The sequence below is a fragment of the Patella vulgata genome, chromosome 9 (assembly GCF_932274485.2).
Source record: "Patella vulgata chromosome 9, xgPatVulg1.2, whole genome shotgun sequence".
Taxonomy (NCBI): domain Eukaryota; kingdom Metazoa; phylum Mollusca; class Gastropoda; family Patellidae; genus Patella; species Patella vulgata.
The window spans coordinates 45,752,915-45,767,230 of NC_065887.2; the positions used below are offsets into that span (position 1 = coordinate 45,752,915).

Below are 14,316 nucleotides of genomic sequence, written 5' to 3' on the forward strand. Positions count from 1 at the left end.
TCGTTAATAACTTGACGAAACATGGCTGTCGTCTGACATCCGCCGCCATATTTGTCAGTGACCTGATTATAAATAAATGTCAATGCGAGCTGGTTATTTACTTAAAATTGATTACAAACATTCCAGAAATATAGATCGACAGTTTTTCAGTTTAAACTATAAATGTTTGAATACTTGTAAGAATTTTTTCAGTTTTGACTTTATTCAAATACTTGAAGATAACTAGGGGCAGGAAGTATTTACTTTTAATTAAATAATTCTCATCCCGGTGGAAGACATTTTATAAAACTTTTGAATGCTGGGAGATGTCAAACATAATGAACAAATTGCATATGTCCTACAGTTGAAATACTGTTATTTATAAAAACAAACCACTTGCAATCTATTGATCAATCTCACTCATTTCTCATTCAAAATTTAACCTGTTAGCTGTATTTGAAAAATCTTAATTTTTAAATTTGTTGGCTATAAACATTTGTTTACATGTAAAAGTAAGTGATGTACCTGAGCTTGAACTGTTGTTAGTAAGATTATTAGCTCATTAATAGATTTATCGCTACTTTAATGAACTAACTCAATATCATCAAAAATCTTCGACATTGAAAACACAAATTATTTGTCAATTCAAATCAACATTGGTCTTGTGATCTTACAGGGAGAAGATGGGCTTCTGATATCCAATATTCAAGAAAAAATAAACATTTTACCATTGGTACACGAATCGTGTACCATAATGTGTTTCAGCGCCATTTGGAACAAGGGACTCAAAGAACAGGGCTAGACATATTTCACAAGTCATGTCAAATGGTGACGCTATATTCTTATCTGGAGAGCATGTGCAATAAATACCATCGGTGTAGACTGGAAAAACCAGATGCTAAAGATTGCCATTCACATGAGACTTCTGGTGTATTTCGCCGAACATAACTGATTAGAAATTACAGTAAAAACAGAAACGATTGAATGTAAATCAGTTTAAATACATTCATATTACATTATTATATGTGTTGCGACCCATTTTTGTCAAGTTCTAGGTCCAAAAAATATTAGCGATTTAGCTCCTTTAAAGTAGAGGCTGTTTTAATTAAGGGTCAAGGAAGGGCTGTAGGGAGCACTCCTTGGATTGTTTATTTTAGATCATGCTGTGTCTAAGTTATCAGCAATTTTTCAACTGCTCACAGATTCCAATGTAAAATTTGAAACAAATCTGCCCAATCCATCAATGAAATTGCAGATGATTTACATGGAAGAGTTTGTTGATACATACATGTACATGTATTCATTTTGTTGTAAAGTTAATGTTATCAACATGTGTAAATAAAAAGAAACTCTTGGAATTTTCTTTCTTTAAGGGGAATTCCCTGGATCTTCTGTTGATAAGTTGATGAGTATGCATGTAAAATGTACATTAATGTGGGATGTGAATAGAATGGGATATGATTGGTGTTTATAATGAATGATGATGTGCACTGACTACTACATACTGTGTAATTTAAGTCAAACAACATCTTGGAAACATCGTAAAACATCTGGTTATTCTATCTGTTAATATACTCCACCAGAGCTTTTCACAGAAACATATCTGGACACAAACATATCTTACTGGGCGCATATTAAACACAAACATATCTTACTGGACGATATTAAACACAAACATATCTTACTGGACACAAACATATCTTACTGGACGCATATTAAACTCTCATATATCTATGTTTACAAATAATTGATATAAATTTTACCGTTAAAATAAATCTAGTGTAGAGGTGCAAAACAATTGAAGCTGAACTTGTTACACATCATATGAATACATTGTATTAGCATATAAAACTAATAACTGTGTGATTATGTTTAATATATATAATTGATGTATTTATCATATGATTTACATAATGTCATTAAATGCTGATATATCACAGTGTATTTACATGGTGGTTTGGTTATTGGAACAGTCAGGACCTCAGTTGACATGGCGCTCATCGATAACCAAACATCACTGATTCAATCCAGCTAGGTTTACAATTGTCCGTGGTCTAAAACATCAAGTTTTGGGATAGAACAAAAAAACAGGGTCACATGTATAAATTTGATGTACATTGTACATATGATTGTTTTAAGCCTGACTTTCACTTGCCTGTGGGTGATGCATGTAGGGCTGAGCCAGGTGAGACCAGCAGAATATAAGATGTTCATGTATGCAAAGATGGAATATTGAACTGGTCTCATCAACATTTGCTAAGGAGAAATTAAAGATAATAGATTATATTGAAATGTTTATTTTATAGACTAGAATAATTTATTACATGATTGAGGATTGAGATATATGAATTAAACTCAATGATAGTACTTGATCCATGATACATGTACATGTACCGGTACTATACTATAGGTTACAGTCATTCATTTTGATTCACCCTATAACAACCTACAACAATCTATACCAATTCTAATCACTAATGGTTGTATAACCTCACAGTACAATACATATACGTGTCAATATACCAATCACCAACGCTACATTGTACGTACATGTATGTAAGAATTACATGTAGATAAAGAGACTCCCATTCTTGCTATAAAAGTTTAAAAATTGATAATGAAAAATGGATATTTATAAAAAATTTCAGTCAAATTATAATTGCTTGAAATTTTGACAAGATACAGTGTAGGTTAAATTGTTTTGGTTGTCAAGTACCATTGCTATGATAATAAAGTCTAGATTACCTATGCTTATAATCTCATCCATTTAATATCTCTTCCATCGGATGATCTAGAGAGTTGATTATAGGCTTAATTGACTTAATAATAATTTATATAAGGCCAAAAGAAAGACCAGCAATCTCACATAAAACATGTTTTTAATAACAACAAGCGGACCTCATGTTGTAGAAAAAACTATTGTAGATGTAAATATTAAAGATAACAAGTGACCTGAAACTGGAAATTAAAAATTCCAATCATACAGTAGATACCAGTATATGTGATATAGGTCATTGTGAGGGATAAGATTACTCTGCTTGGTTTACAAACATTTTTATAGACTAATTATAATGATGAAGAGTTATCGAAGATTACTATATTCTAGTCAAGTTCTGTCCTACATGTACATACCTGATATACAGGTACATGTACATGTACATACAGGTGTGTTAATTACAGGTAGAGACAAACCATTATTTGTTTGTTTACATTGTAAGAGTATTTTAATACCAGGTAAACTTGTATATACTCAACATGTATATTATGGTGATTCAACTTGGTACATCACCAACCCTAGACATACTACAATTAAATCCCACTGTTGTGAAACCTATGATTGGTACATGTACTTCATGTATTTATAACAATTCTCTCTCTCTCTCTCCCTGTGCTCTGACCATTTTTGTTTTGATTTTTAGATCTAGAATAGAAGATGTTAGTAGAGACAGAGTTTAACATGTTGGTTATAGTGATACATGTATGGCAGATAGTCACATGATTTTAATATATATATATATATTGACTTCCTGTACAACTTTTCTTGCACGCCAATGTGTACACAGGACCTTGGTTTTCCCTCCCATCCGAACGACTAGACAGCTGTCCTTGTCAAGCCCTCCATCCTGCATCACTGACAAAGGAGGGAATCACGCCTGAAAATCTGAATAAAACTTTCTTGGCCAATGCAGGGATCGAACACCCGACCTCCAGGAATGAGCCAGCACATTACCCCCTTAACCACCGTGACCCCCCGCATATGAGTTAAAAATTTATAAGGAGCTAGAAACAAAAACCAGAGGATGTAAATAGTGATATGACTAATGAGAAAGTTTACTACACGTTGGATGGACTAATAAAATATCTAGTGATCTTTGGGTGGGGTGAGGTGTGAATAAAGATCTAGTGATCTGTGGGTTCAAATCCATGCCTGGTGAACCTCACTTTTTTGTCCGTAAAAAGACCAGAAAGCCAATTACATGTAGCTTCAACATTATCAAATGTAAAATTATCAGATTTGACAAAACTTTGTTGATCAAGTTTGTCCGATGATGACAATAAAGTCTACTTGACAGTGAGAAGATGTTGGCTATTTATACACTGATTGGTTGTTATAACCGAGTCTTCACCCAAACAAACGATGGAAGGTATTGATCCCCTACTCTTTGTTTGATCCCTTAATTACAGGGTAAATAGACAGGGGTCGAAGATCAAAGTCTAATTATACACCCTTGTTTATACAGCATCAAACCTCTTACATTATTGATAACACCACTTGAAGGTCAGATTATTAAGGGGCTAAAGGTCATTGGATGAGTAACAGAGCAAAGGTTGAAGTTCAAGCTGGTACATGATAAACTTGAGTTAATAAATTTTACTGGATGATTTGTTGTGTGTTGGTGTGTCACTGTTAACATGACAGTCACATCTTCTGGCTTGGATTCAATCAGATAAAATACTCTAGCAGCATATAGATCGATATAACAGTGTATGATGGACCTCCCCTCAACAGTGTATGATGTCAGTATGCCAGGGATATTAATAAGATAATCATAATAAAGGCAATAATCAGGCTAGTCCATGTTCCTCAATCAGGGTGATTTCGCCCGACAGCCAGTAGACCAGTATTTTATACATGTTCATATAGAACATGTTCCACCAGTACCACCTCATATCCCCACCCCTCCCCACCTCATATCCCCACCCCACCCCACCCCACACCTGCATTGTTTTCTTTCTTTCAAGTTGTCCTCCATTATACTCAAATTATTTTCACTAATTGATTGATTGATGACATTTTCTATTTTTGTTAGTTTTAAATGTGATGAAGGATAAGGACATGTAGAAAGGTTATTACAACTAAACCAATACTGGAGGTCACATGTTCAATCCCAGTGTTCAGTTGTACTAGAATGTTCATCAGGCGTGGTTCCACCTGGTCAGTGGTAGAGGACAGAGAACCTGGCAATGTATTTACATTTAGTCATTCGGATGGGACTGATGTCATCTGTACACATTTGCATGCACTGAAAGAACTCTTGACAGTTGAAATTCAGAATAAAAATAGGCTAAAGGTCTGCTGTGGGGCACAATTTTCCTCATCACACATTGTATGCCATCTTTAATAACCCAGTTAGATGAGAACGTTACATGTACATGTAGGGTGTTAAACTCCATTTTATTTCATTTCCTTTCATTTCATTTGATTTGATTGTAAGGAAATAAAAAGAGGAGAATGATTGATCAAATGATATGTTTAAAAGGTTTATTTGAATAATTGATGAATCATTGAGGATGTATTACCCTGAACGTTGTTGTTATTATTATCTAGTAAGGAATTTGCAATATTAAATAGTTTTATTTGACTATTATCACTGCTATCAATCTTTCCTTTGTTTGATTTTTAAATAAGATGTGTTACTTTGTTTTTGGCTGAACTATATAGCTTGATTTTCCTCCATAGATTCTCCACACACTCTTACACTCCTGTTTAGGGATGATATTACATTGTATATGTACATGTAATGTGTTATATTGATGGTATTCTATGTATGATACGATATTATACATGTATGTAATGTGGTATTCCATGTTTATCAGTCATGAGTTATGACAAATATTTCACACAATCATATTCATCATTCATTATAACTATTTATAGACAAACCAATATTCTATATATCACCATGCTTCAGTGTCTCTAACTTCTTCTCGAGTACATTTTTTCCTCAGGGCGATAATTTAAATTGATAAATTACATGTACAGTATGGTAGCTATTTTGACAGTGCTGTATTAAAGGCTGACTAGGATAAAGTCTAGGTGCATACCAAGAGAAGGTTACCCATCAAGGTTACCCATCAAGGTTACCCACTAAGTGAAGTTGCTCACCTAGAGCAGGTACCCTCCAAGAGCAGGTTACCCACCAAGGTTACCCACTAAGTGAAGTTGCTCACCTAGAGCAGGTTACCCACCAAGAGCAGGTTACCCACCAAGGTTACCCACTAAGTGAAGTTGCTCACCTAGAGCAGGTACCCACCAAGAGAAGGTTACCTATCAAGAGAAGTTTACCCACTAATGGAAGTTGCTCACCAAGAGAAGGTTACCCACCAAGAGAAGGTTACCTATCAAGAGAAGTTTACCCACTAATGGAAGTTGCTCACCAAGAGCAGGTTACCCACCAAGAGAAGGTTACCTATCAAGAGAAGTTTACCCACTAATGGAAGTTGCTCACCAAGAGAAGGTTACACACCAAGTTAAGGTTGCCCTCCAAGAGAAGGTTGCCCACCACGAGAAGGTTGCCCTTCAAGAGAAGGTTGTCCACCAAGAGAAAGTTACTCACCAAGAGAAGCAGGGGCTCACCAAGAAAAGGTTGCCCACCAAGAGCAGGGGCCCTTCCGTTTAGGGATTCAGTCTTTACAATATTTGATTTTTCAAGGGATTCAAAATCTCCTCAATTCATGTTGGTGAAAATATAATACCCATAATCTTCCACCACCCTTCCACCCCTAATCTTCGATCACCAATACCCCTAATCTTCCTTGTAAAGGACCAGGTTTTTATTGATGTATGATTATAACTTGTTAACCCATGTACATGGTTATTATGAGATATCAAAATATCATTCAGGTATTGACTGCATATAATGTTATGAGATGCCCCCTAGGTAAAGAGTTAGATGATAGTTTTGTACAGGTAGACAATAACAAGATACCGGTAAAACTATTTATATACATGTACCTACGTTTGTCAGATAACCAGGTAAAACCATTACTAAATGAAACTTTAGATAAGTTGATTAACAGTGACACCCCATTTTTAACCAGATTTCTTCACTTATGGCTGTACATGTATTTGCTTTATAAACTATGTTAGATTGATTCAGTTGTAGTCATCTTTTTATTCTCATTTAATTCCGGATGTCTTTTCAAATTCTGACATAGTTGTGATTTTTACCAATTAGACATTTGTTAAATTAGTTTTATTTGTTTGTTTAAAGCTAAGTGAAGTGTTTTTGTGTCATATAATATAGAATTGGGTTGTTATTTATTGTTACAAATTGTGTTAGATGGTTACATATATTTTATAATAGATATAAGGAATCAAATTATTTAACCCTTTGACAGTCAAGTTCATGAATGTTTCACACCTACTGCTTTCATGGGACTAAGCTATACCATGTCTGGATGTTTATAAGTGAAGGTTACATTCAGAGAACTCGGTGCTTGTATTGTGGGCACTGCAACATTGCAACATAGTTTATCTCCAGCTTGTGGTCTATCAACAGCTTGTGGTTCTATCAACAGCTTGTGGTCTATCAACAGCTTGTGATTCTATCAACAGCTTGTGATTCTATCAACAGCTTGTGGTTCTATCAACAGCTTGTGGTCTATCTCCAGCTTGTGGTCTATCAACAGCTTGTGATTCTATCAACAGCTTGTGGTTCTATCAACAGCTTGTGGTCTATCAACAGCTGTTGCCTTAACTTCTGGATATAGGACATACGTGTAACAAGCGATGGTGGGTTCTCCTATTGTACGCATGCTTATTGAAGGGGTTAAAGACAAGAATGATTACAGTGTGACAGTATATATGTTGTAGGATTACAAAAATACATGGAAGTCACAGACAATAAATATTTGAACATCCAATTAATCATTTCGTCCGGCCATTGGTCGCTTCAAAAATTTAAAGGTCACAATGTGAAAGTATAAGATTTATATATGTGTAGTAGAATTTATTTGCTTGGGCTCTAAAAATGACAACACAACCAATGGACACAACAGACAATGAAATGAAAATGAAATGAAATGAGGTTTAACGTCCTACTGTTTTGCTCCGAACTGGGCTAATGAAGATGGGCATATGCCATACAGTGTGCTATGAGGGAAATTTTGCCCGGACAGCGGCTCACGGGACCTCATTTTTTCATCCCATCCAAACGACTAGACAGCTGCTGTCCTTGTCAGGCCCTCCGTCCTGCATCACTGACAAGGGGGAACCACGTCGGAAAATCTGGATGAAGTTTCTCGGCCAATGCAGGGATCGAACACCCAACCTCCAGGCTAGCGAGCCAGCGTCTTACCCACTTAGCCACCGTGACCCTCTCCACAGCGATATTACAAAATGCAATTGATCTGATAACTACGAAATGACATTAATCATACACCTAATGCACTCATGTCAAATATTGATGGCAGATTTATTTCTGTCATCAACGAGACAGGTTTATATCCCAGTTAATGTTTTTCGGGGTTGTACCGAACAAAAACAACCCTACAGGAGAAAAATACTTGACCCACAATAATATTGATTGATGTAGACATGATGAGAAAACCAGATGATAATCAGCTAGATTTAATATCAATACTTGTTAATTTAAATAATAGACAATCTTGTCTTGTTTATAAAAGACAGTTTATATCTCCAACTCCCTTGTTATTTGAAGCCAGCTTATCTTGTAGGCCCATTACAGTTATCTTGTAGGCCCATTACAGTTATCTTGTAGGCCCATTACAGTTATCTTGTAGGCCCATTACAGTTATCTTGTAGGCCCATTACAGTTATCTTGTAGGCCCATTACAGTTATCTTGTAGGCCCATTACAGTTATCTTGTAGGCCCATTACAGTTATGTAACAATCTTGGGAAGGTTATAGATGATGGTGCTTTTGTTTACTATATCATGGTTTGATCTGTATGGTTAAAAATGCAGCAATCTTATTTATGAAATATCTGGTCCAATGATGTTACTATTTAGAATAAATAGTTGTATACAACATACATCTTTTATATATTTAAAACATCTCAAATGAAATGGGGTTTAACATCCTACTGGGCTAATCAAGACAGGATTTTATATATCAAATAGAATATTTTAATTTGGAGAAAGTGAACTGTTTAATTGGTTGTGTTATCGTGTGATAAGGTGACAGAGGTCAAATAACGATAAATAAACATGGCACTTATCTTAACATTTATAGATATAGACCTACAATATTACATTTGTACTTTTAAAAAGTTCAAGATCTTTTCATGTTGTTTGTTGAAATGTAGGTGGGATGGAGTGGTTTATTTTTTTATTTCAAAATTCATTTTATTTAATTACTTGACAGTTTAATAGTAGGGTCACATGTCAAACCTTGTGGCGATACCTAAACCAACTAACTTTACCTGAGATACCTCTACTCACTATACCTGAGATACCTTCATCCAAACTCACTGTACCTGAGATACCTTCAACCCCTGTACTTGAGATACTACATGTACCTCCAACCCACTCACTGTACCTGAGATACCTTCATCCAAACTCACTGTACCTGAGATACCTTCATCCAAACTCACTGTACCTGAGATACCTTCAACCCCTGTACCTGAGATACTACATGTACCTCCAACCCACTCACTGTATCTGAGATACCTCCAATCCACTCACTGTAATTTGTCATAAATATTTGACTTACAAATTTCTTAGTTCACCATTTCTCGACCAATTAAACTGAATTGAGTTATTGAAGAGTAAAATCAGTCTTGGGACAAGCTGTATATCAAAATTTTTTTTAGTACTGTGGACATTAAATCACTGGTGGAAAATGATTAAACTTTTATGTTGTACCGACCATACCAGAAACATTTAACAAGACTACAAGTTAAAGGTTAAGAGGGATGAGGGTAAAAGTAATCTGGTTTTTTATTACAGAGATCTGGTTTTCTTCACCAGATGTAGTCTACAGGGGGTCTGTCTATCTGTTGTATATCTATATAAAACAAGAGGCAGTCAACTGTGTAGATATGGTGTATTTAATACTGTGTATTATTTGTATATTTTAGTCTAGTAATCATTGGGTCCATGTGAATAATGTAAAGACTATAAGTGGTGGAGGTATATTGGATCCTGATGATCAGCTCAGTGATGTTGTTGATGATCGGGAACAGGTAAGCAGATGAGATATATTTTGGATGTTAATGAGTGGTCAAGTGGTGTAACATATACAATGTACATGTATACATTTTTAATTTTGATTTTAATAAGGTTGTTTACTGAATAGTCTAACATGCACTTTAGATCAAAAGGTCTTGTCATTGAGTCAGCTGGTGTGGCTTCTAGGGCTGGCAATCGATCCTGTTTCAAGTATCGATTATCGCGGACCATCCGCCGATCGATAATATCGGCAAATTATTTTGACTTACAATTGTTGAATTGGTTTGAAAACAATCATAATTTGTACACGAATTATATGCGAGTTTATGCTGTGATATCATTCTGTATACATGTAGAATTTTATTTTTCCGTTAATTTGACATTTGACAATAAAATAATAGTATTCCATAGCAAAACCAAGGTGTAGAAAGAAACTCAATCAAATTCGTTTGGAAGACAGAACCCGCCACCACTCGCCATATCTTTGTCGCTTATGACCTGAATAATACTGAGTAAAATGTAGTTATTTCCCTTTGATCACATCAAACAAATTCTTTAGTTCGCCGTAACAGTTTATTTCTTGCAGTGATTTCTTCGTACTGGGGAAATTATTAAATTAATAAATTTTATAAAGGGAAAGTACGTGTTTGACCATTTAGCTCTATGGTTTGACTTAGAAACAGAGAAGACGAAAGAACTGAAGAGTTAAAAATAAGGGACACAACTGGTTGTTACGTGAAACCATTGGCTCTCATCATGACATAAGCGGCCAACATTTCTCACCGGTTGCGTCTCGCGTGGAAAAAACCCAACAAACATGTGTGTTTTATTATGACTATTCTGTTTAATTACAGTTCTAGGCCCAAGCACGCGTTGCAAAGAATACAGTGATAAAGATTATTTTTATGGACTTCTTCTTGCAAGTGAAGTACCTATAATTGCGCGATAATCGATATTTTAAAACTGTATCGATAATCGATTTTCAAAACACTTACCGACGATTATCGGCAATTATCGATTATTTCCACCAGCCCTAGTGGCTTCCATCCCAGGACACCTTTCTGACTTTCCAGGTACCCAGTTTGTGTTAACTATGCTCTATTAACTATTTTCATTAGCTGATTGCAATATTTGAGGAGCAGGGTCGAATACCAGGACATCATAATGGTGGAGATGGTGCCAGTGCTAGTTCTACGGGTACAGCTAGCCCTGATATTTTTCAGTCCGGGGAGAGCACTCAGTCCGGTTCCGTCACCAACTCACAATCTTCTCAGTCCAATGGTAAAACTGATGTAGTTGTTACTCCAAGAGATTTAATTCTAGGTAAGTTGTGGGATGCCATCAAGTCTCTCAATCTGTAGTCCTGTCATCTCACCCCAACTTGTTTATAATTGGTAGTCCCATGGGAATCTCAAGCTCAATTCTGACTCGGCAGGGGAAACATTTGTGTGGCTGATAAGGAAAGTCTGCTTAATCATTTGGTTGGTACAAAAAACTTTTGACACATTGGCGTGCATGTAATGAAAGAACTCTTACAAGTTGGAATCGGAATGCATTGTAATAAAAAATATCCTAATATCAAAATGATTAAGCATGTTTCCCTTATCGTCTGTTCGATTATACCATTTTGAATTTTGTTACAGGATCATCGCTAACGGTGCGGAGGGGAAGCGAACCAGCTTTAAATACTATCGGTAAAATACCAGTTCCAAATGGAATCTCGAAACTCACCGTAAAATCACAAGAAGAATCACGGGTAAATTAAGATTTTTATTACAATCGAACATCTTTCTTATCTCTGTTCGTCTTTACACATCATCATCACCAACATCATCGTCATTCACATCTTGATTTATCACCATCATCATCATTCACATCTTGATTCATCATCATCAACTTTATCATGACTTAATGAGGGCAGTACACTGGCAGTTGCTTCAATTAAACAAGATTTTTCTAATGGCAAGTGCAAAATAGATATGTAAAACAAAACGTTCGAAATAACTTGAAATACTGTGCAAAATTTTGAGTAACACAATGAAAATGTATTATTCAAAGTTAAAAAAATTAGAGATTCTGATCAGAGACAAGATAAAACAGAAGATAATTATGGACGTCCTTTTACTGTATATTGCAGGAAAGCGATGAGCCTCATTCAGAATACGAATCAGAAGAAGAAAAACATTCACAATCCAATCCAAACACCCTGGAGAGGAAGAAAAATAAATTTAATAGATTTAGTCGTGATTCTGGACGTCAATCACTCAGCAATCAACCTGATATGTTTCGTTGGTTGGAAGCTCAGGAACGACAGGGAGAAAAATATGCCAATGTAAGTTGTAGATATCTGACAACTCTTACAATCTTTTAAAAGGTCATAAATACGTCCGATTCATCCACATATTCATGTAGGCAAAAAACAATCTATTCATAACTTGTAAACATCCACAATATTCCCAAAAATAAAATGTAAATTTGTTCATAATCTTTACATATTTGGGCAAGAAAGATCAGTTTATTGGTATTCCAGGTAGATGTGTGCACATCTAGGTCTGAAAGATGTATACATATCTAGGTCTGAAAGATGTATACAAAGATATGATTTGGACCAAAATAATCTAAATACAAATTGTTTTTTCTTTTTCCTGCCTGTCCTTCTCCTATATTATAATCAAGGCTTTAAGAGCCATTCCACGAGAAAACCATGCAGAAGGTTCAAAGGTGGGGGTCGGCCGATTGAGTTCATATTTACAGGGTTTGGTTGACCCATCGAGCCTACTCCCCAGCCAAAATTGTCGATTTTAGAAATCAACTGTTTCTGAGATACAGCCAGATTACGTTTTTCGGCTAATTTTCGTCATTTTCAGGTCTAATTTCGACCATTTTTGTAGCATGCATATAGCTTTTAATCGAACAATGGCGAACTAAGTTTTGGTTGGTGATTATAGTCCAGGTCTCACCCTGCCATATTATAATGGTCACCCAATGCAACCTCTCTTTCCGTAGGTGTCATGGCACTACACAAAATATGTGTCTGCAGGCACCTGAATTATACTCTTTCTTCAAATTGCGATAACTCCACTGGAGCAAGGTTTGCGATAAAAATGAAAATCGATTTATTTGCAGTTTGACCTGTTCTAACAACATAAAAAATAAAATCAATGTCAACTAACCCTCAACAGCATGAAAATTTGTGTCGAAAGTTACGAAATTCGTCACTTTTCGCGTCGAATTTCAGTTTCTTAAGTGTTGGTATTTCGCCCGTATATTCCGGGCATGTCCTACGCTATTTTCCAAATGTCCGGCCAGGAATATGCCCAATCGGACATCAAGATATGATGAATAATATTCAGAATTTCAAAATTAATATAGTGTACTGAGTGTATAACTACCACTCATCCCAATAACTGTTGATGATAGGCTGGATTGATTAGGTAATTACATGTAAGTGATCAGTATATTTAACGTATTATACCATCTATACACCTAGGTTGTTTACCTGCTTAATCTGCCTTGCTACTTTGTCGGGAAATTCATCAATCTAATCTTGAACAGAAGTCATTGCTTCTCTTTTGTCGGACTTTTCTTATTTCGGACTCCTTTCTTCATTTGCAGACGTATAAACGAAGACTCGTAATTTTGGGTGAATATTACGGGTATGAATTTGATTGAAACAGGCGCGGATCGGCAAATTTCATTCTATTGTATTACGAAAACACGTAATTTTGTAGGAATATTACTGACATGAATTTGAATACCACGCGGGAATTAAATATGAATAAGCGGTTGCCATGCAAGATATAACCACATTTTTCAAAAGATGGACAGCGATTTTTGTACAACCAGGGGCCATCATCCAGTATGTTACAGTTCGACATGCGACAATATCAAAAGGAACCAAGATCTTTGGGATATAAAAGTATATAATATAAAAGTTTCATCAAGTCGAATAAAAATTGTGACATTAAGAGGGACGACAAGATCAAAATGTGTTTTTTTGTATATTCAGGGATCATAATTCAGGAAGCTACAAGGTGATATGCGCGAATATCGAAAGGAACCAAGATCTTTGGGATATAAACATATATTTTAAGTTTCATCACAAACAGATAAAAATTGTGTTTCTAGAGTGTCCACAATCTTGGAATTACATACTTTTACACTATTTGCTTATGAGGAGCGGCCATTTTGTCCGGCAGCTTCGCTCTGATTTTCATGAAATTTGAACTTAATTGTCATTAGGGCGTAACGGTGATATATTGAAATGGTTTTTAAAATCGGATAAAAATTGTGACCTCAAGAGGAACTTCAAGCTAAAAACGCAATTTTTCTTAAAAATCGGGGGCAATATTCCACGAAGTTACGGTCCGATATGCGCGAATATCGACAGGGACCGAGATCTTTGGGATCTAAACATAATTA

General features: G+C 35.6%; 1 protein-coding gene across 6 annotated transcripts in view; it reads left to right on the forward strand.

Moving 5' to 3' along the window:
• Nucleotides 1–14,316, forward strand: part of LOC126832519 (partitioning defective 3 homolog) — a 38,698-nt gene that overhangs the window by 851 nt on the left and 23,531 nt on the right. For 5 of the 6 annotated variants that reach the window (XM_050563330.2, XM_050563326.2, XM_050563327.2 and 2 more), the window contains exons 2-5: nt 9,804–9,908; nt 11,013–11,217; nt 11,538–11,650; nt 12,032–12,226. In XM_050563330.2, coding sequence (XP_050419287.1) covers nt 9,804–9,908; nt 11,013–11,217; nt 11,538–11,650; nt 12,032–12,226 — 618 coding nt within the window. Of the gene's footprint in view, nt 1–4,373; nt 4,498–9,803; nt 9,909–11,012; nt 11,218–11,537; nt 11,651–12,031; nt 12,227–14,316 lie in introns of those variants that run through there. The other variant, XM_050563328.2, reaches the window with a different exon arrangement.